Source organism: Lissotriton vulgaris, unplaced genomic scaffold (assembly GCF_964263255.1).
Source record: "Lissotriton vulgaris unplaced genomic scaffold, aLisVul1.2 SCAFFOLD_482, whole genome shotgun sequence".
Classification (NCBI taxonomy): domain Eukaryota; kingdom Metazoa; phylum Chordata; class Amphibia; order Caudata; family Salamandridae; genus Lissotriton; species Lissotriton vulgaris.
In genome coordinates, this window is record NW_028251556.1 from 344,405 (window position 1) to 368,733 (window position 24,329).

The window sequence follows — 24,329 nt, forward strand, 5'->3', positions numbered from 1 at the left end:
ATTCTCACAGCTATTGTCTTGGCAGTCATGGTAGACTGTATTGAGAACTACTAAAAGAGGAACCCCATTTCCGTTTTCATCCACATTTAAAAAAAAATGCAGACACGGAAATTAATGTTTTCTGCCTTTATTTATCTGTAAAAATCAGTAAAAATGGAAAACAGGAAGCCTTATTTATAAATGGAAATTTAAAGGCTTGAATTGCTTTTGGCTAGAAATATAACAGCATTTACTAATATAATATAAAACAATAGCACACAAAAGGCAACATAAAACAAAACATAACGGCACAACACAACAACCAGTCAAAGCAGAATGTAACGCAGCAACCACAGTACAACACCATAACATCACATTTCAGTAATGCAGCCCTAAACAAGGCAGCACAAAAAAGAGAATACATCACCGCCACAACAAATATGCATAAACCTTAATGTCACACATGGGGACATCCAGAAATGTTCATTCATAACACGGTGGTAGATGAAGATTGTACCAAGCACTGCCTTAACGTTCCACCAAGGACATGAACTAACATCAAAATGTTTTCCGATTCGGACCAGGGGCTCTAATGGCTGCAATGAAAGTTTTAAGAGCTCCATGGACCAGTCACCACAGGGCTAGCAGTGCTACAGACACTAGCAGCAGTGCATACACCAGCAGTTGTGCAGACCCCAGCAGCAGAGCAGACCCCAGCAGCAGTGCAATGCCCAACACTACAGACACTAGCAGCAGTGCATACAGCAGCAGTTGTGCAGACACCCAACAGCCATGCAGATCCCTGAAGTACAACAGACCCGGCATGGCTCCAAACCCCGCAAGCGCTGTAGGCCCGAGCCGCGCTAAAGACTCCAGCATCGGTGAAGATCCCAGCAACACCTTAGATCCCAGCAGCACCTTAGATCCCAGCAGCACCTCAGATCCCAGCATTGCTACAGAACTCAGAAGTGCTACAGACTACAGCATCGGTGAAGATCCCAGCTGCACCTCAGATCCCAGCATCGCTACAGAACTCGGAAGTGCTACAGACTACAGCATCGGTGAAGATCCCAGCTGCACCTCAGATCCCGGCAGCACCTCAGACCCCAGCATTGCTACAGAACTCGGAAGTGCTAAAGACTCCAACATCGGTGAAGATCCCAGCAGCACCTCAGATCCCAGCATCACTACAGAACTCGGAAGTGCTAAAGACTCCAACATCGGTGAAGATCCCAGCAGAACCTCAGATCCCAGCATCGCTACAGAACTCGGAAGTGCTACAGACTACAGCATCGGTGAAGATCCCAGCTGCACCTCAGATCCCGGCAGCACCTCAGACCCCGGCAGCACCTCAGACTCCGGCAGCACCTCAGACCCCAGCAGCACCTCAGACCCCAGCAGCACCTCAGACCCCAGCAGCACCTCAGACCCCAGCAGCGCTACAGAACCCATAAGTACTACAGACCACAGAAACGGTGCAGGCCCAGCAATGGTGCAGACAACAGCGGCACTACAGCTCCCAGCAGTGCTACAGAACCCAGAAGGGCTACAGACCCCAGCAGCAGTAAAGAGTTGAGCAACAACAGAGCTCAGCAGCGCTGTAGACCCCAGCAGCCAGAGTCGCTTAAGGGCAGTGCAACCAGTGCCGCCGCACCACACACCAAGCTCATGTGGGCGCTCTTTGCATGACGGGCAGAAGAGAGATAAGAGCAGTCTGCGGAGATCTTTGTGTGCATGGCATTTTTTCAGAGGATAATTACAACGTCATGTGGGTGAATGCACTTGATGGAGACCACTTGTCTAGTAATATCTTTTACTCTTGATAAAGTAGCATGTAGGGCTAATGTTAATGGATGCTAATCCTGATCTACCAACTTTCATAGAAAGGGATTTGCATGAGCAGCAGTGCAGACTCCAGCAAAAAGCCCACAGACTGCAGCAGCAGCACAGATCCCGGCAGCACTGCAGAGCCCAGCAGGGTTGCAGATCCCAGAGCAGTGAAGGCCCCAGCAGCGGCACAGACCCAAGCAGCACTACAGCTCCCAATACCAGCCGTTCTGCAGATCCCAGAAGCGCTGAAGATCATAGCGCTGGCACAGACGACAGCAGCACTACTGATCCCAGCAGTGGGTTAGATCTCAGCAGCAGTGCAGACCCCAGAAGCTGTGCACACGCCAGGAGTGGCACAGACCACGGCACAATCCAGACCACAACAGAGGAGCAATCCAAGCAGAGGTGCAGATCCAAGAAGCAATGAAAAGCCCAGAAATGACACAGACCACAGCAGAGTTACAGACCCCTGCAGCTGTGCTCATTGTCTGTTCTCTCCCAAAGGGCTGCTGTGTGCTCTGATGAGCTCTACTGCCAAAGCACGAATATTACCAAAGCAATTAACAAAATAATCCATCTGACGAATAGCAGAGACCCTACTACAAAGAACACATTGTTAATAATTGAATGATATCAAATGAATACAAAGAGAGACACTTAGATTCAACTGCTTGAAAACACTCACTTAACACGAAGAAACAAATGAGAATTAAGTGAGGAAACCAAAAGAAGGACAATCTGTAGTTACCTGCAAAGCGGCGGGCCCATCTCCACTCTAGAAGACAAATATAATAGATTAAAACAGTAATTATTTAATATAGATAATACATAAATGTGGATCTACAATCAGGGTTTGCAATACAAAAATATATTTTATGTAGAAATATTCTGAAATCTAATTCCCTAAAAAAGGAAATTACCCTTACTAATGCTTCAATTCCAAACCCCAACTGCTCCCCATCCCTCAGTCAAATCCTAATCCTAACTAATCAATAAACATACACTAGTCTAACTCTATTACTGTTAGACTTTTGCCTCATGTGAATAAATCTCCGCCTACTCTGTAAGAAAGATTCTGATCAGCCAGAGGCTAGTTTAACTTTAGCAGGGCTCTTCAGAGCTGCTTCAATTCTGTGCGTGCCGATGCACGGATGATCCTGGGCACCATGGCTGGCAGCCGTGCCCTATGGAGCAGCCCTTGAGTTCCCGGCTTCCATCCTCGTGCATTTCTGTAGCACCGCACAGGCTTATCTTGGTCCTAATTTATGTAAAGTCTTGAGGCCAAAATATAAATCAATTGAATGTCATATATGATGCTGTGCATCCTATACAAGTGTCTGGAAGGCAAAACACCTCCATCCCTTAAGGGTAAGGTACACCGTTCCCAGCCCTTCATCACTTACCACTCAGTTGAACTAAGGAGCAGATTTATTTTAAAAAGTCATGCGGGCAGCAAGTCACCTTGCTGGGCTCCGTGGTGGGGAAAGGGCAGGAATGCACCGCATGTATCATTAGACGGCGCATTCCTGTCGTCTCCTTACACTGGCGCGCAATGTGCTCCCAATCGCTAACCCAGGTGCAGGAGTGCACCATGGTGCAATGGTGTCCATATTGTAAGCAGGATTCTTTTTGTGCACCAAGGGAAACTTCCTGAACAAAAACAATACTCTGAGGCATTTTCCTTTTCCTATGTGTGCTGCATAATGCAGCACACATAGAGGAAGTAAAGAGGAGAAATAAAGATATTTCTCCTCATTACCCCTCACCTGGAGAGGTGTAGAATTTAGACACATTACCAGGGCTATCAGTAATGAAAAATATGGGAATGTGCCAAAATATGGGTGTATGCGTGGGAACACCTTCGCTCCACCCATAGAACGCCTCCCTGGTGCAGAGCAATGCTACGCAGCAATTTGTGCATGTGTTACTCTAGATTTATCAAGCCACGCAAGGCCACGCAGTGAGCAACCCAGGGGTCGTAGCAGACTTCCATGGCACTACTATCCCTCTTCTCTAAGAAGGCAGAGCCTGGCAATACAAAATGTGATGGAGACTTTTCTGAAGTCTGCCATCCCCCTATCATCACAGTGTGCGGTGGGGTCAGTGAAGCTTCCGATTCATCCCACTTTGTGCAGAGATGGAAACGTTACTAGAGCCTGAGCTGAGTGATTTAAAGCCACACACAGGACTCCTCTCTGCAATGGCCGAGGATACATCTAGTTGCTGCATTGCTGCTTGCTCCCCCGCACCACCCACTGATGTGAAGGACTGAACAATATAAGCATAACGTCATTGCATCTCGCCTGTACCCCGAAGGTGAGCCTGGCTGCCCAGCCTTTACCACAAGCGAGGCTCAGGAAGAAAGGCATTCCTATTTACATTTCATATGCTGACGGTCAGAGTCACATTCACAAAACAAGCATTGGTAAATGCATCCGGTTTTGTTTATATGATTCATAATAAGCTGTTTTATGTTGTAACCTGTTGAGTAGTTGTACAGTATAAGTTACAGAAAGTCTGTTAAAGTGTTATGACTGGTTTATGTACAAAAAGGCAATATATTGCACTGTAACTAGTGGTATAGTGCAGGTAAGTAATATCAACATTTCAAAAATGAAATGAAAGAAGTAAATAATAGAATTAATTGATGTAATTGCAGTATTATGTGTTTAGAGGAGTAACTTTTCGGCTCTGTGCCACTGCACCTGCTGCTCCTATTCAAATCATGCCCCTAGTGCCTGCAAGACTGCATTTGTGACTGCCTGTTTAGTAGTAAAATATAGCAATATTTGGTGTTTAGAGGAGTTATGACACCCTTTGGCCCAGGCGCCAATGCACCTGCTGAACCATTCAAATCTTGACTTGCCTGTAAGGTAACTGCACTTGTTACTGCCTATTTAGTAGTTAATTACTGCAATGTTTGGTGTTCAGAGTTGTTCTTAGTTGGGCATCAGTGTCACTGCCTCTGTTGCACCATTGAAATTATGACCCTAGTGCCTTCAAGGGAACTGCAGATGTGACTGCCTGTTTACTAGTTAAATATAGCAATATTTGGTGTTTAGAGGAGTTTTGACATCTTTTGGCCCCGGTGCCACTGCACCTGCAGTACCATTGAAATGATGAACCTAGTGTCTGCTAGGTAAATACACTTGTGACTGCAGTTTAGTGGTAAAATTTAGCAACATTCTACATATACTGGGTTCCCTAGAGCTTTTGGGACCGGTGCCTCTGCACCTGCTGCATCATTCAAATCAAGGTCCTTTTAACTGCAAGGTAACTGCAATTGTGACTGTCTGTATGGTAGTAAAATATAGCAATATTAGGTGATTAGAGGTGTCCTGACAACTTTTGTATCCGGTGCCACTGCACCTGCTGTGCCATTCAAATAATGACTCTGTTGCCTGCAAGATAACTGCATTTGTGGCTGCCTGTTTAGTGGTGAAATATAGCAATAATCAGTGTTTAGTGGCCTGCCTGGAGTTTTGTCCCGGTGCCTCTGCACCTGCTGCACTATTGAAATGATGATCCTAGTGCGTGCTAGATAACTGTACTCATGACTGCATCTTTAGTTGCAAAATATAGCAATATTAGGTGTGTAGCGGAGTTCTGACAACTTTTGGAGCCGGTGGTACTGCACCTGCTGCACCATTATAATAATGACCCGGTTGCCTGCAAGATACCTGCACTTGTGACTACCTGTTTAGTTGTCAAATGTAGTAATCTGTGTTTCGTAGGTTCCCTAGAGCTTCTGGACTAGTGCCAATGCACTTGTTGCATTATTGAAAGTGCAAATGTGACTGCCTGTATAGTAATACAACCGATCCAATAATGCCTACTAAGTGCAAAGAAAGGTACTGATGCATGAACAGGAAATACCCACAAATGTTCTAAGGCTAAAGCATCTGCTTTACACAACAAAGTAATGAAAAAGCAAGCATCCTCACACACTGTTAGAAGCTGTCTGCCATTTCCCTATGAAGAGATCTAATCCTTATAGTTTAACAGTCCCTGAAGTCTGGACAGTGAATGGCGCTTAAACAGTGTGAATAGCTTTAGTAGAAGATAAGTATCGTAAATAAGTGCAGCCAGCGAAAGATAAGTATCTGTAAATAGTACATGCTAAAAATGTTTCAAACACTAAGGCGCATTTGGATGAGTACTTTGACCTTGGGAACTGATCGGAGAAACCCCTTTAAGATATATCAAATACAATAGATGTTATGCGAAACCTAAAAATCATAATGGGATTGCAAATTAGGTGAGGAGGCGCAGCCCCAAAGTCCTACTCAGGAAACCCCTACTGTGGTATAGGTGAATTGTGCATCATTTGTACGACTAATATTAATTTTTATTATAGATTTCTGTCAATAAACTACGTTTTGCTGTAAGACGACAGCTGAGAGACTTAAGTCCGTCACTGAACTAGCTGTGCTCAAAGGCCACTAGTCAAATCACAGCAGGCTGACTGCCGCTTTTCCTTATAATGCTGGTACTCCAAAGTCCTTAACATTAGGTAAATTAATATATAGGTACTTTACAAATATTCAAAGATGCCTGCCTGTTTTATAAAGTCATCTTTAATTAGTGCATTATTTTTATCATCAGCATTTAAGCCGTTTCATAGGCTGGGATTCAAGTGCCTTAGTAACAACACATTTGCTAACGTAATATATTGGTGAGATGATAAATATAAACATTCACAGTTTACTGGACATTTTTATAGTTCACTCGAATGACAAGTTTGTGGTTTCTCACCCAATGATTCAATTATCTTAATCTGCAGGTCGACCTCCTCCTCCTCCTCTTCCTCTTCCTCCTCCTCATCCTCTTCCTCCTTCTCCAGCTCTTCTTCTTTTTCCTCCTCCTCCACGTCCTCCGCCTCCTCGTCTGTCTCTTCTTTCTTCTCCGTTAAGGTATCATCATCAGTTTGCTGAGGTTTCATATTTTCATACCTTGGAAACAGACAAATAGAGATCCTATGAAATTCCCATCTGCTCAGAAGGTGAGGGTAGGGCAGATTATATGCACTGAGCCAGTAAAAAAATATTTTAAAAAATTAAAAAAAGATAGGTAGGCAGCAAGTAGGGAGTATTCACTCAGAAAAATGAAGAAAGGAACACCAACCCACAAACAAAGAAGTATGTTGTAGAAAATATTTTTTCGGCTGAAGGCCGCAAAAGCACAAATAATTAACATAATACATGAGAAGGTTGAGCATATAAAGTGCAATGAATAGGCAGAGGCAGGCAACAGTCAAATTAAGTGCATAGTGATAATACATCGAAATCTCAAAGGGAATTAGTTGCTCGAAGTAGACTTCTATAATGAACGCGCATCACACCGTAGACGGAGCGAGCACAAGTCGTGCAACCTGACATTCTCAGCAGGTTATTCAGCCCGCTGGTCCCCCAAGGAAGCCCAACCTGGGATATATGAGTTGTAGGTACATATGACCAGTAACTATTAAGAATAAAGGTAGGTTACTTACCTGCCCTTACAGGTTGCCTAATCAGCAACCCCCCTCCCCCTCCGTTTTGCACAGGTCCGGAGGAAAGCCCCCCAACCCAGCTGGGCGAAAGAAGGGCTGAAACATGTCGACCACTCACATGGACTAGCAGGTGCAATAGAATAGTAGCATTTATATATACCCACCGCCTTGATTTTCACCTTGCCCCATCTCCAACTGAATAAAGTTTCTTTGGAGTAGAGATGTAGATAATTTTAAACTCACCTTACTCACATTCACTTTATTACTGGTAACTACTGTTATCACCAGTTGGTCTACCGCCAGGTGGAGGAAAACAGATTTTCTAAAAAATGACCCGATGATGATGCTTTTCCGTGATGTAAGAAGCAGATAATCAAGATATACCGATCCATCATTCCTGTACGTGATTGAGGGTTTTTTAAGACAGTCAACATACCAGACACTGGTTGTAATACAGGTACAAGTGATCCATTCCCCTATGATTATCTATCTCCCCTCCGACTTCTATATTAAGTGGAAGAAAAGTGATAGAAATAAAACAACTATCCTAACTGAATCAACCAAAATACACTTAGTGTACATATAAAGTGCAATAAATGAGAAGAAAAATTAACAATTTAATTAAGTGCATTATAAAAAGTGATTGTGCTGCATCAAGATTCCCAAAAGGGATTCTAGATCTGAGTTAGAGAAAGTTTAGAGAGTATACATCAAGCGCAAACAAGTATCTACTAATAATAAACACTATCATCCTAGAGGAATCAGAGGTAAGGATCCTGTGGGCAGTCCGGAATCTGTCTAGGCCTAGACTGAGACACCAAGGATGAATCCATTTGTGTCCAGGGCAGGTATAGTAAGGACAGAAAAAGAGAACATGGACAATGACTTCACAAGTATAGTCGCATAGGTTGCACTCAGCCGAGGAAGGAAAGTCTAGAGACCATTTAAAGGCTTTTAGAGGTAGCATGCCCAAACATAATTTATTATATAGGCTTTTAGCAAGAAGAGGGGCAACCTCATCAAGGAAAGCCTAACATTTTGGAATTGGTTTATGGATCAGGAATTGAGGAGAAATTTGTACGGTAGTGCTACTGGGACATTGCAAAATCCCAGCAAGTTTTATCTAAAACTGCTTTTGAATTTGAATAGACTCAGGGGAGGTGTAAATTGAATGGGACCTAACTTCGCAAACCATTTGTTAAGGTGCAAGAACCCCTTCATCGTATTCCCTGTTTCAAGATTGATAACTTCTAGAAGATCCTATATAGATTCAATTTGCAATGGGACCAGAGCCTGGCCCACTGTAGAAGCAGATTAAGGGAAGCAAGATGTTCAATACCTTTATGGGCAGGATGCAGGATGTTCAATACTGTAATGGGCATTATCAAAAAATATGTGTATGAAAAGTGCAGACAGTGATAATTTGAGCAGTGATTTAATAAACTTCATCTCCTAGACGTTTATCTAGTTAAGGTCAGAAGTTCCCCAATAATTCAGCTCCATAGAGAGCTGCTGATTGAGCTTTGGCCCTATAAACTTTCAAGGCAGGAGAAATTGTCTGAAATTGTGAGGATTTATGCATTTTCAAGATGCCAACAGGAGTATAAGGGATGATCAAACTACTTTTGAGGATCTGGGGGGACCACAAGAGGGAGTTAGTGATTTCAACCCCAAGATAGTCAAAAGATTGTACCGACTGTACTGCACTAGTGCCTAAAGTGAATTTATATTTGAGATTATTATGGGATCTGAAAACCATTAATTTAGTCTTTTGCAAGTTCATTTCGAGACCCTGGACAGGAAGAAAACCTCAAATTTAGACAGGACATTTTGTAAGGTGGACATGGTCCTAGAATGATAACAGTGTTGTCTGGTAAAAGGAGCACATGGATCTTGGGCGCACTCAACTTTGGGGTGTCAATTTTCAAGGTGTTAAGATGTTCAACAACGCCGTAAATGAAGAGAGAAAATAAGGTAGGCACTAGCATGCACAACTGGCAAACGCTCCTACGTACAGGGATGGGCGTTATTCATGTATGTAAATAAGTATATATATAGTATTTCTATAGCACGATCCTAGCCAAAAGGTAGATGAGCGCTGTATTTGGTCAAAGACCAGAATAAAGTCAATGAAGAATAGGAGCATAGATATGTGGTCGCAGATTCTGGGTGCATACATGGCAAAGGCTTCCTGTGGTTGTGCAGAGAGCCACCAAATATAATGAGCTACTCTGCAAGAAAAGCGGGGGTGTTGGTTGCGATGGCAAGATAAATGAGGATTAGAAGACTTCTCATTGCACAGGAATGGACAAGGAGTTCAGCTAGTCCAACGTAATAAAGAGAGGGATTACCAAAGATAGTGTTTGATTGGAAATCTATACTGTCAAATAAAGAAATGAGATGTGCCAAACAAGACCCCACACAGACACCCTATGACCACAACAGAAACCCAGGCATCACCTTGGACACCAGATCACTCACCTCTGCCGGCTTTCAAATGCTCCGCATAGTAAGAAAAAGCAACACTTGGCTCCCTTCTGACAGCAGAAAGATTGTCACCCAGTCCCTCCTCACAAGCAGACTGGACTACAGCAATGCCCTCTTCAATGGAATCTCGGCAAACCTGTTGCACAAGCTTCAAACCATACAAAACACTGCCACCAGACTAATACTTAACCTTACTCACCTCACGCACATCACACTTCAATTCTGACAATTTCACTGGCTTCCAACCCAGAAATGCACACAGCACTACACAACCGGGGTCCCACCCAGCTCAACCACGGACTACACTTCCACCAACCAACCAGTAACCTCCACTTGCCATCACATACAACCGCGGTATCCATAGAAGAAGACAGATGGCAGGGCGTTCTCTTGCTTGGCAGCCAAATCCTGGAACGTCCTCCCCCAGCACATTCGGAAAGCCACGTCTCTTACAGAGTTTCGCAAGAAACTGGAAACCTGGTTCTTGAACTGAACCATCTTTCACTGCCTGCACTTACGCAGCGCCTGGAAACCCACACAGGTGACATCTTCACGCTCTACCAATCCATGTTACATTACTCTACATAACAAAGATAAGAATAGGACATAGAATGTAGACAGTGAGGAAAATCAAACTGTCACTTTCACTGTACAACACTAACCAGGTTACGGAGTTATATATTATCAAGTAAATGTGACTAAATAATAAACCAATGCTCTGAAAGTGAAACAGTTAAGAAAAAGTATGTTAGAAAAATGTCATACTATTAAAAAATTGTCATTATCTAGTACATCTTATCACACTTCTAATGTTTTTACGTGCTGCAAAAATTAGGATTATAACCCATTTGAATGTTATTTTATTTCCAAGTGCCAGAAGGAGGAAAGGCCGAGTCTGCGCATCTTCAGAATCCTGCATGGTTCAGCAGCAACCATTCAACCCAGTAAGCAATACAATGAATATTAAAATACTGCTTTTTACAATAAAATATGCAAATTGAGATGAAAAACCTTATTCAAGAAGGGGATATTAATGTAGATAAGAAAATATTTAACGAAAGAAGTAAAGAACAACAAAGGCTAGAAACAAAGAAAAAGAAGAGAGTATAAATAAAGGGCAAAAAGACAGAAAAAAAACCAATATACACAATAAGCAAAAAGTAAAATCTGGGCCACATTAAGAGAAGGGAAATTAGTCCATGAAATTAAAGGAAAAAAAAAAGACTATGAAAAAATAAAGGTACATTATAAAACGAAAAGTAAACAAACTAAGGGGAAATAAATGGAAAATAAGACAATGAATAAGATGGAGAGGACAATAAAAGCTATACAGGAGGGCAAAATTATAAAAAAAAGAAAATACAAAAATATGATCCTACATCTCCCCGCTGAATAGAGTGTTTCTAAGTTAGCATGTTCGCTTTGCTCTTTCCACCTAATTAGGCGATAGTGAGCTATTGAAAAATGGGCTCACAGGAGGGGCAAAAATACATAAAGAAGACTGCAGTGTGATGCAAGTAATTTTAATGACTCCTTTTCAATTACATTTTGTATATGGTGAGCTGTCAAAGAAGATAATCGTACCTGCTCAAAACGGTCTTCGCATCCTGAGGAATGAAACACAAACAGATCAACACAAAGTCTATATTCAAAGTAAAATTAACATTTTTAATACGTTTTTCACAAGTTTAATTACAAATAACTATATACAAATATGTTAACCTTCGCAGACAAAGCATCAAGCACAGATTTACTTTTTTAACTTATGAATGCATTCTATCAAATGGAGCTCTAACAAAAGTGATAAATGGCACTTTCCTGAAGAAAAGATTAGACCACATACATAAAGAGCAGATGATTGTATGGGGACAGAGTAATTCCTTTTTTTTTTTGAATATTTTTTATTTTATTTTCACCTGGTATAAGATTACAAAACATTCGACAAAGTTGCCATTCAACCAATAAATACAAAATTAAACATGAATTGATCAATCTTTTCACTTTGTCAAAAGTAACTTAACATAAGATCAAAAACATAGATGAACATATAGTATAATTGTCTTGAGTCCATCAGTTCATTTCTAGGTTCCCCCAAATTTTCTCAAATTTTTTGAGCGATCCGACACCCCTGAGTTCTGCCAGCGTACATTCCATAATTTTTATTTCATTAACCAGGTACCACCATTCCAAAGCGTTGGGTGGGTTGGGGTTGATCCAGGCCCTGGCTAAAGTTAATTTGGCACAGGAAAATAAAATTGATAGTAGTATATAATGTGGTTGACTTGTCAGATGTGAGCCTAATATTACCATGGATGCAGTTATTGGTGAGCTAAGAATTTTTTTTGTGGTTAAAATCTTTCCCACTTCTTCCCAGAATTTCCCTAATTTCGGACATGAAAACAGCATATGGACAAGATCTGCCGCATACTCATCACATTTCGGGCATTTAGTTTTTTCTCTCGTGATGTTGTTCGAGGACCATTTAGAAAATCTTTCTGGGGTATAATATAGCATATATATAGTTCTATATTGTTGTAGTCGTAAACTGGATGATCTTACATAGTCATGAATGTTAGTGTAAGATGTACTTATTTGTTTTCCAGTTAAATTAGTTCTGAGTTTTAAATTCCATTTATTTGCTAGTGTATCATTATCGTTGGAACTTAGACCTATAAAGAGCTAATTATTGGTTTCTCTTTTTTAGAATTTAATAGGTCCCATATACCCCCACTCGACAAAACGTTAAATCTGTTCTTCCGTATTAAAAAGTCGTATATTTGCATATATTTAAATCTATGTGTATCAGATAGACCATATAATTGCTTTAAAGTTAGAAAATTCAATATACCTCGAGAGTTATATAGATCGCCCAAAACCATAATTCCTTTCCGTTGCCATTCACGAGATATCCCGTCGCTAAATATACTAGGCAGTCCGGGATTATCCCATAAGATTAATTGTGAGTGAAATATAGTGGTTTTACAATGTATAAATATGTCCTTCCATATCCTTACTATATCTCGTACGGTCTTAAATTTAACCCTTTTGTAAAAGTTTGGGTCTGTAATACGAAGAAAAAATTGTTTAGCATCTCCCTTTAATGATAAGTAATGATAGAAAAGTAGGTCCTCTTCATTTAGTAGTGATTGAATACGTCTTATAAAAGAAGCCCAGAAGTATAATTTCACGTCAGGAAAGTTAAGACCACCAGATCCTATTTGATTTTTCAGCATTTTTAGCGATCTCCTAGCCTTCTTATACCCCCAGATAAAGTTGCAGAAGATCCTATCTAGTTGTTTGAAGAAAAGTCTATTCTGTGCCAAAGGAGTTGATCTGAATAAATATAAGTATTTTGGTATTATTTTCATTTTTATCAGATTTATTCTACCGATTAAATTTAATGGAAGTCGGTGCCATTTTTTTAAATTTGAAATGGTAGTTTTCATTAAATTTTTATAATTGATGTTATTAAGTTCTTTGATGTTTGAAGTAATTTTAATTCCGAGATATGTCGCGGTCTTGCATATTTCAGGTATTGGTTGAGGGGGAGCAAAGTTAGCTATTATTTGAGTTTTGTGAGCATTTAATTTATAACCTGATACATTGCCAAATTTTGATGCTTAAAATTTGATAGCTTTTAGAGATTCAGTTGTTTCGATAGAGTATATAGCAATGTCGTCCGCATACGCAGTAATTTTTAAGCTTTGACTGCCAGTCTTGAAGGGTATTATTCCTGCCTGAGTATCCAAAGCCTTTAAAAACGGTTCTAATGAAAGGGCAAAGAATAAAGGTGATAAGGGACACCCTTGACGTGTGCCCCTCTTGATTGGAAAACATTGTGAAGTAAGACCGCCATAGCTAGTATATGCTATTGGATTGTCATAGAGTGCCTGAATCCCAATTAAAAATTTTCCACCAAACCCCATTGATCCCATTACGTGCCATAGATAGTCCCACCCCACCCGATCGAATGCCTTTTCGGCATCAAGCATTATCATAGCCAGGGGGGTAGCCTCTATTTCTGCTATATCGAACGCAGTTATTGCCGTATTGACATGAGCTGATGTATTTCTCCCTGTTATGAACCCATGTTGCTGCGTGTTTACAATTTTAGGCATTAATGGTGCTAATCTTCTAGCCAAACATTTTGCGAAAATCTTTGCATCAACATTGATCAGGGAGATTGGCCTATATGAGCCCATCTCCTCTTTAGGTTTACCCTTTTTATGAAGCATAATCGGAGTCCAAGATGGCGGAGTGAGGACTCTGCTGGCGGCAGGACCGAGAGCTCTCTCCCTCCACTCCGATGCCGACAGCAATTACAGGCACCTTATGAGGATTGCAGGAGCTGTAAGGAAACGGGAACAGGAACGGGCGATAAAGCCGTGATTGTGCCGTGATTTTCTAAACTACTAATGCGGCAGGCGGAGAGCCGCGAGTCAGTGTGGAGCCGGTGAGGAAAAAAAAAAAAGACGGCTGGGGCTAACGGAAAACAACAAGCAAACGGAGAAGCTGGAAGCGCAGTAGCAGCATCTGTTCCTGATTTGCTCACCTGGTTAAGCTCTGCGACGCTTTTGCTTTACATACAGCATCACATTTTCTCAAACTGCTCCTAACGGATACTTTGGTCGATGCTGTGGCTTTCCTCAGGTATCTGGCGTGCAGTGCGGGGCTGGCTGGAGAACAGGCTCACTCGATCTGGCAGTGATTTGCTGGGTCTGGCCAAGGCGAGGTTTGCTTTTTTCTCACCTGAGACTATGTCACCTAAACATCCTCCTCGCACAACGTGGAATACTAAAACCGCTGCGACTGCGGCTGCAGCAGCGGCTGCTGCACATAAATGTAATACAGAAACTATGTCCCTCGCTCCAGCCTCAGTCTCAGCCCTAACCCCCGCTCCAACTTCCGCTATTCTCGTAATGGCTATAGCAGCTACGGAAGATACAAAGACGGGGGAGGCGGAGAAAAGGACAGTGAGCACTGAGACAGCAACATTGGCAGTACCAGCTCCGGCAGTTACTTTAAAAGGGAGCGACAGGAAGGCGGCAGGTAAGACAATTCTGCACCCTCCTCAATTTAACTGTGGAACTGTTTCAAAAAAATTAACACAAACAGGCGCAAATACTAATGAAATTTCTAATGAAACTGTTAAAGATGAGGCTCTTCTGGAGGAGGATGGAACTGTAATAGGTTATGAGAATAACACAGCTTTGGCCAATACAAATCATGAAGATGACTCAGATCTATTTACTCACCAGGCAGTACCTCCTACTTCCAATGAAAATTGTGAGACTCGGGAGGCACTAATATGCACTGAGATAACAGTAGGGAAAAAGGAGTCAAATGAGGCAACAGAAGGGGGGTCCCAATCATTAAATTCATTTAATTCAGTCTCAGACTTGGCTATATTTTCGAGGACGGGGGATTTAATTGATAAAGATAAGGAGACTCTAGAAGAATGCGATGGTCATGCTACAAACTCAGTGAACAATCATGGCTCAGAACATACTTTGGAGCTAGCTGATGAACATCTCTCCTCTGAAGACTGTGACTATGATACAGAAGAGGAACAGGATAAGCCCATGGACAAGACTCTGAGTAAGTTACCCCCGAAGAGACGCAGAGGTAAAGCTAAGACAACCTACAAGAAGAAAGGTAAAGCCCTGTCTAGCCTGGCTACAGGAACAGCTCCTTTGAACTCAAAAAGAATGGCCAGTGAAAAACGTCCGCTAAGGAAGTGGATTGAGGCCAAAGGGCTAGTTAAGACTATGACTTTAAGGCTTTCTGGGGGGAGTCCTACAGACAGTCCTATAGATAACGAGGTACTGCAAATTCGTAACCATGTTCTTATCGAAGAGTCTACAAAAGAAGAAAAAGATCTTCTATCAGCGGCGAAAGCAACAACATCTGCTCTATCTGCTCTACCGGTATCCACAGATATGGACATTGAACTAAACAAACTATCAGTTGAAAGGATGAATGCAAACTCAACCGAAGCTACTAAGTTAGGAGGTACTGATCACCCTCAATTAGACACTATACTAAAACTCTTGATAAATCAAAGGGCAGAATCGGAGCTACACTATCAACAGCTGAAAAATGATAATATAAGACTGCAAAACTCAATAACTGATATAGCCTCTATACTAAAGGGTATCACACAGGAGATAATAGAGCTCCAGCAACGCACAGTCTTAGTAGAAGAAGGAACAAGGAACACAACGACTAGATACCACTGTGGAACGTCATGATGCCGAGCTAACTCGACTTCAGGGGAAAGTTGACGACCTGGAGAATCGTCAAAGAAGATCCAACCTCAAACTTTATGGAATCCCGGAAGGACTGGAGGGATCCGACCCGAGGGCCTTTCTAGTGAAATTACTACCTCGAGCATTCCCGGATCTCTCAGATTGGGATTGGGACTCCCAAGTGCAACGAGCACATAGACTTCCACTTGTCCAAAAGCGTCAGACCAATTAATTCCCACGCCCAATCTTGATGTATTTCGGTAACTTCCTGCTCCGACAAGCGGTCTGGCAAAAAGCTAAGCCTAACTCCCCAATAATTATTGATAATCTTACCATCTTTGCTCGGTCAGATCTTAGTAAAACCACGATGGACGAAAGATGGTAAATGCGCAAACTGATAGATCCAATCAATAAATTGGGAGGCTCAGCATATTTACAAGAACCTGCCCGACTTAAAGTAATCATGAAAGGGCGCACAAACTTCTTTAGCGAAGTCTGTGAGGCGCAGGAATATTTGGCCAGTCTCAATAAGAATCAACAAGAGTAAAGACTGAAAAGAAGCAAGGAGCACTTCAGCCGTCTTCAGCTGTCTTCAGCTGTCCTCATACAAAGAGATTCAGAAACCTTTTATAGATAGCAATCGAATATTAAGATATAGGTTATAGGATATAGGCTGGGTTATAGGTTGGGGCACGGACACTGACATTTCTAGCACTAAAATACTTAACTTTTGCTCTTTCTGTTAACACATGTAGTCATCAATCTTGATGAAGCATAACAATAACACTAGTTGGCATATCGGGTGGAGGTGGGGGGGGTTCATGGTTACGGCCGCAGGCGCTGCCTTGTCAGCGGCAGCAGTAGGTAGGGGGGGGGGGATGGGGAGGAGCGGGTGGGTCTTCGCAGGTTGGGGTGGGTGGGGGTGTGGGAGATGGGGGAAGGTGAAGGGAGGGTTGGGGAAGAAAAGAAAAAAAATATTTTCAACCTGGTAGAAAAGCTTGATGAGAGTCTTTTGTTACTAAAATGTATTCTTTATTTTGAACTGCATATAATAATGCTGAATATTGACAATATCTTTTTTATTAGAGATGCATAACATTAGATGTTTGGCTTGGAATGTTTCAGGGCTGAACAACAAACGTAAGAGACAGTTAGTGGCTGAAGAATTAAAGCTATATAATACTCATTTAGTATTTCTGTCAGAAACTCACATTATAGACAAAGATAAGAAGCTGTTAAGTCAACTGGGTTTTGAGATGATAATTAGCTCTGCAGCTACGTCCTCTATTAGAGGGGTAGCTATACTAAAAGACAAAAGGTTCAAGGCAGAAATAACTAAAACACAGGGTGACAAATGGGGGAGATGGGCAATCGTCCAACTTTGTTTCGATAATATGAAGTTTATAGCATGTGTTATATATGGACCGAACAAAGAAGATCCTAGAATATTTGAACAACTAAACATAGCGTTATTAGATTGGGAGGGAGAAGTAATAATTATGGGTGATTTTAATTGTATTCTGAACTGTCAGACGGATAAAACACGCCCGGGCAATTATAAACGAATGCCTAAAAATAGAGCATCCATTTTAGATCTATGTATATTACATAATGTTAAAGATGTATGGAGTTCACTATACCCAAACTCTCCAGGCTATACATTTTATTCAGCTCCCCACAGGCTATGCTCACGCTTAGATATGGCTTTTATATCAGACACTCTGATGAGATCCACAAATATGGTAATATATCCACGTATTACATCTGACCACAATCCTATTATGATTGTATTTGCTTTGTCTTTGAAACATAAACCTCCAAGAGCTTTCACCTTTCCCAGGAATTTAGTATCCGATACGAATTTTATCTCACAATTAAAACAACACATTATAGAATTCTTGACTTTCAACAGAAACACAGCTTCGTGTTTAACAGTGTGGGATACGTGTAAAGCCAGCATTCGAGGGTTTACACAAACCTTTGTCTTAAAACAAAATTATGAAAGACGTAATCATAAATTAACTTTGACTTCCGATATTGTAGCTGAGGAGATAAAACTTGTAAAAGCTTTAAGAGATAATCTCCCAACCCTGGATATTAGTGCAAATCTTAGCCAGTTAAAATGTAAAACCAAAGAAACTCTTTTAAAAAAAGAAGTGCACAAGTTTATAAATATAAATTTTCACAATATGAAGGCGCCGATAAAATTGGAAAAATGTTAGCATTTAAAGTAGCAGAGGATAGAGCACAATCTATGATTTCACAAATTACGGGGGTTGATAACAAGAGATACAATCAGCCAGATGATATAATTCAACAATTTGCCAAATATTATGAAACCTTATATACACCAGAGAATATGCCTAACGATAAAATAATTGAAAACTATTTAAAAGAAAATTTAACAAACAAGTTAACAAGAAACGAGACAGAGGAATTGACCTCTGAAATAACTAATGAAGAATTAAAAGAGGCCATAAAATCATTGCTATTAGGAAAATCTGCTGGTGAGGACACCATCCCTTTGGAAATCTACAAATCATGTTTGAACGAGCTAACACCTTTTCTTTTAGAAGTAATTACTTATATCGGTAGAACCGGGTCAGCTCCCCGCTCTTGGAATAAAGCAAAAATCATCTTTTTTCATAAAAAGAGTAATTCCTAAATGATGCGTAATCAGTTTCTCAGCTTCTGCAGGACCCTTGGAATTCATATGGAGCAGGACACCTCATTCTCAGGGCACGGATTGTGGACATAAATGCATGAGGTATCTAAACCCTCCAATGCGGCTTCATGTGGCGCCACTTGCGATCCGGCAGTAGGAGTGGTCAGTACCTTTGTGGTAATCACCTGTGGAAACATTAAGAGTGGCCTGCACCCAAACTACTCAATGTTTGTGCCACATTGGTCAGTAGGGTAAACTACTAGACTATACCATTAAATTTCATGGGCTGTGATCCCATGAAGAAGATTCACAGTGGCAATAAAAGGTAAACAAACCTTTGATGGTAATGCAAGACAGGTCAACTGAGATACTCTCTATGTACACAAAGTCAATCTCAGTAATTTAGCATGCTTTGATCTTTATAAAGCACAAACTAATAGCCAAAGACATCTAGACGCTACCAACTGAACATTTAGAAGGAGGAATGAATAAAAAGAAACCTGAATCCGTAATCAGATAGTGCTTACAAAGTGAAGAGACACACTGTAAGGGCTTTCCTAAAAGAGCAGAATGAGTGATTTCTACAGATGAGAAGGATGGGTGTTCCTAAGGTTGGAAGAAGTGGAGGAGACAAAGCTCCTGCTGTCCCACCTAGACAACCGAAAACTTGGAATCCTAACCAGGTTGGCACTTGAAGAGAGAAGGTTTCTTTGTGAGGTGTGCCAGCAAAACCAGTGCTTGAAATAGTCAGGGCCAGCATTCTGTCAGGCCCTAAAGGCAATTCATAAGGCTTTAAAATCAATTCTCTTCTGCACAGGGAGCCAGTGAAGAGAGGATAGAGCATGTTTAACGGACTGCTGTCTGGAAATTTTTAGAAAGAGACAGGCAGCAGCGTTCTGTTCAACCTGAAGTCTAGCAAGGAGACTTTTCTGTACGCCTACAAAGAGGGCTGTACAATAATCCAGCCTAGAGAGGAGGAGAGCTGAGATTGCTGTTTTATGAAGATCCTGAGTGAAGAAAGGAAAACATTTTCTAAGCATTTTCAATGCAAAAAAGTACCTGAAGTGATGACATTAACTTGGTGTATGAAGGAAAGGGATGTATCGAAGAGTACTCCTTTTTACTGGACAAGGAGGAAACATTGAATCCAAAAAACAAGACCTCAATCTTCCCGGAGTTTAATTTCGTGCAGTTCTCCAACATCCACTTACTAACCTGTTGCATACAGTTGTGAAATCTAGTAGCTGTGTTGGGAATGTTACTAGTAGCTTGGATAATAATGTGGGTGTCGTTCGCGTACAACATCGTAGCAAATCTAAAGGATTTATTTAGTTGTGCCAAAGGAGTGACATTCAAGTTGAAAAGTGAAGGGCTAAGAGAAGAGCTCTGTAGCACACCACATGGTAGCTGAAAAGAGGGAGATAGAGAGCAAACTGTAGAATTAGGCAATCTGCTATCTGTCAGAAACTATTTAAGAAGGGATAGAACTGAGCCACTAATGCCCAGGTTTTGAAGACGGTCTATCAGCAAGCTGTGGTTGACTGTGTTGAATACTGCAGGGAGGTCTAAAAGAAAAAGTAACTTACCTTCAGTAACGATATATCTGTAGGAGACATATTAGTTATGGATTCCTTACCTTAGAATTACCCCCAAGCGTCAGACTGGATCCGCAGAATTTTTCTTCAGCATTACCCCTGCACGTCAGTAGGTGGCGTTGGTCAACTCCACGCTCATCACTAGCGTCATGATCGCTGGAATGACGTCGTGGAATCTACTTAGACACCGCCTGACTTCAGTTCTTTACACGACATTCCATGGCAGAAGCTCAGAACCATGCAAGACACTGACCAATGGTTCACGAAACTAGGGCCCTGAAAGGAAGTCCCTTACCGTAGAAGTCAGTTCACAGAATGGGGAGGATGGGTGGGATGGTTAGGAATCTATAGCTAACATATGTCTCTTACAGATCTATCGTAACCGAAGGTGAGTAACTTGTTCATCTGAAAGAGACTATTAGTTCATGGATTCCTTACCTTAGAATAGATACACCAGCAATACCAACCCCGGAGGTGGGTCTGCGAACTAAGTTCACACATGAAAGCCCTGGAGAACTGAACAGCTAAAGAAGCCATCTCTCCGGACTTGACTGTCCAGGCAGTAATGTTTGGTGAATATGTGTAATGAAGCCCACATTGCTGCCTGGCAGATGTCATGAAAGGGTACTTCACATCCCAAAGCAGTAGTGGCTGCCATCACAGTGGTGGAATGGGTACGCAACCCTACTGGAGGTTCCTTTTTCGCTAAGGAATAACACATTTTAATGCAAAGAACGACCCATCGATAGATGGTCCGCTTTTTCCTCTCCAGACCTTGCTTGGCGCCCACTAAGCCAACAAAGAGCCGATCATCCACCCAGAATTGTTTTGTGCAATCCAGATAGAATGAAAACGCGCATTTTGGATCCAGATGGTGGAACCTCTCCTCCTCTTTAGAAGGATGTGGGGGCGGGAAGAAGGTGGGCAAAGTGATGGTCTGTCCTATATGGAAAGAGGTAACCACTTTCGGAAGAAAGGAAGGCCTAGTGTGAAGGGCAACCTTGTTCGGATGAACAGCCAGGAAAGGAGGTTTCGAGGAAAGGAGGTTTCGAAGAAAGAGCCAGAGGCTCACTCACCCTGCGAGCAGAGGTGATGGCAACCAAAAAGGCAGTTTTGAGTGTCAAAGGTTTGAGAGGACAGTTCTTGTAGCAGCTCGAAAGGAGCCCACAAGGTAAGTCAGAACAAGATTCAAGTCGCACTGGGGCATTATGAAAGGAATAGGAGGAAACAGGTGAGTGATGCCCTTAAGAAAAAGATTTACAATAGGGGACTTTAAAAGAGAAGGTTGGGGGGGCGTGGCTTACGCGCCGGCGTGTGATGGCCCTGCCTTCGTGAGCTCCGTGACGACGCGGGAATCCCGGCTGTTTATTTGGTAATTTCCCTGCATACGGAGACCGGCAAACGGCATCCCTGCACGGCGGAACATGGTCCCCGTGTGTTGCGAGATGCAGCGGCTCTGGTAATTGCCGCTTTCGTCTCCTTTCACCGCTGCACCTTCTTCAGCTACTGCGGGACGTGGGCGGCCGCCATTTTGTGCTCGCGTCCCGTTTTCTGTTATCTCTACCGCCTCAACAGCCCGTCTGCTGCAACAAATGGTCATATGGTGACAAGGTATGTGCTAAGGGATGCGCATCATGCTACCACTATATTTCCTTGACTTTTGGCGCCAAAGCTCTCCTCAGAACTTCTAATTCTACTAATACTACATAGCGGCGGCCATTTTGTGGTGCTCCCTGCGCAATGCTCTATACCTTCCTTTTCTCTGCTGACAATCCTCCGTGGAACATCAACTAATCCCCTTGGGTCCCATATATTATGGACGCTTTGCTGTTTCTCTGATGCCATATTCCTGGATGGTTTTTTGGCTGCGCATTGAATTGATTTTTGCTACATTTCGACGTATGTCATGTGGGTTTGAGGTATTGCTTCTCCATTGCTCCGTGTTACCTCTTATATGCCCTCTTCCTTCCAGTACTTCTTATACCTCTACATATAGGGTCTCAACATTTTGACTATTGCGGTGTGGCTTCCATCCTTGCAGTCCTCCTAGTTTGCCCCTCTGTTGGCATCATGTCTCAGGACGCAGGCCATGCGAGATCGTCTGTCACCGGTACCAAACCGAAACGCCTTAAGAATGACCCTCCATCTCCAATTCGCACCTCTCAGAACCCCGTGCTGGATTCTATTCTAGACGAGGTTCGTGGCTTACAACCTTTCATGGTGGCAACTAACGAGAAGCTCAAGCAGATAGAAGATAGATGGGTCGTCATGGAGAACAAGGTTCTGCAACTAGAACAACGCATCAGTGACGTCCAGGATGTATCTACAAAAATTCCTATTCTTGAAAAGGAGATACAGCAGTTGAAACTTCACACAGAGGACCTTGAAAATCATAACAGGAGGAATAACCTCCGTATTTATGGTGTTCCGGAGTCCCTTGGGGAGGCCGATATGGTGTCCTTCATCCGCAAATTCCTCTACGAACTTTTGGAACTCCAACCTGAATCTACTCCTCTAAACATACAGCGTGCTCATCGTTTGGGCCGTCCAACCCGACCAAACCTAGAGGTATTATCCTGCTTTTTCTTGAATTCACCGAATTGATGACTGTTCTTAAAGCTGCAAGATCAAAACGTCGCCTCATTTGGTCGGGCCACACCATCTTTATAGCCCAGGATTTATCGAACGCCACGAATGCACGTCGCAAGGAGTTCCTTAATCTGCGTCCACGTATGAGGGAATTGAGTATTCAATATGGAATCCTACATCCTTGTCTCTGCAAAATAACTCACAATGGTCGTTCCCGTACATTTGATGATCCTCAGAAGCTTCGAGAGTATCTCCAAACCGTCTCTGCTTCCACGATGGACACTAATGACTAAAAATAACTCTTTTCTATTTCCTGCATTCACTTATCTTCTGTCTTGACGACTGTTGTGGCCTTGTCCCGGTCTCTTCCTTGTAATTCTTTGCTACGACTTTACTTCTTTTTGATTATATCCTATCTATATTCCCGCGTTTTCCTCGCTCTGTGGGGTAGGCGCCCGCGCTGGCGTCTCCATGCTCCTAATATCTAGGTATTCTCTTTTTTCTCAGATCTGGCGTCTTTGCCTTGATCTGTTTCTTATCTATCTCCTTTTTCTTTCTTCTCTTTTTCTTCTTTTCACAGGCCATTCATGTTTTTCCCTTGCTCATTTATGTTCCGTTCTCTTTTTTGTATCTCTTATTTCCTTTCTTATTATTTACTCCCGTACTCTTCATTGTTCCTCCTCTCTTTTCCTTATACTTGAGATGCTCATTCGTCTACTGTTTCTCTATATTTACCCGATTTTTCTTGCCTTTGTTCATATTTTGTATTTGATTCTCATTTCTAACATGTTTGTCTCCACTGTCTTTCCTTGTAGTTGTTCACCTGCAGTGTATTGGACCCAGATGTTACCCTCCTCCCTTGCCTTCAATCATGTGTAATTTTGTAACGTGGAATGTTCGTGGTCTTGGCAACCCTGTTAAACGTCAAAAGGTACTGTCCCATTTATCCAAGTTAAATGCTCAGATTGCTTTTCTCCAAGAAACTCATTGTACAGATGTCGAATCGTTGAAACTTAAGAGGGCATGGGTGGGTCAAGTTGTATTTTCTCCTGCTGTTGATAAAAAAGGTGGTGTTGCTATATTATTTCGTAAAGGTTTGGATGTTCAAATTCTATCTTCTCAATCGGATGATGAAGGTCGTTGGGTTATGTCAAAAGTGACTATACAAAAGAAAACTATGGTGCTCCTCAATATTTATGGTCCTGTCCGACCAGACCCTAAATTTTGGACTGACGTCAAAATCCTCATCTCCTCCATTGACTGCCCTAACATTATCATAGCTGGTGACCTTAACCAATGGTTAGATCCCTTTTCAGATAGATTATCTTCCTCCAAATTCCAGCCTGATAAGACACATAAATCCTTCCAATCAGCCATTGCATCGCGTCCCCTTTTCGATGTGTGGAAAACATGCAATCCGAACTCACTCGAATATACATTCTACTCTA

At 42.1% G+C, this 24,329-nt stretch overlaps 1 protein-coding gene across 1 annotated transcript in view; it reads right to left on the reverse strand.

Annotated features, from left to right (window-relative positions):
* Positions 1 to 24,329, reverse strand: part of LOC147662847 (E3 ubiquitin-protein ligase TRIM39-like) — a 234,026-nt gene that overhangs the window by 35,349 nt on the left and 174,348 nt on the right. Inside the window, exons 4-6 of the mRNA XM_086950857.1 lie at positions 11,369 to 11,391; positions 6,565 to 6,761; positions 2,558 to 2,584 (exon numbers count right to left, since the gene is read on the reverse strand). Of these exons, the coding sequence (XP_086806983.1) occupies positions 2,558 to 2,584; positions 6,565 to 6,761; positions 11,369 to 11,391 (247 nt within the window). The remainder of the gene's footprint in view (positions 1 to 2,557; positions 2,585 to 6,564; positions 6,762 to 11,368; positions 11,392 to 24,329) is intronic.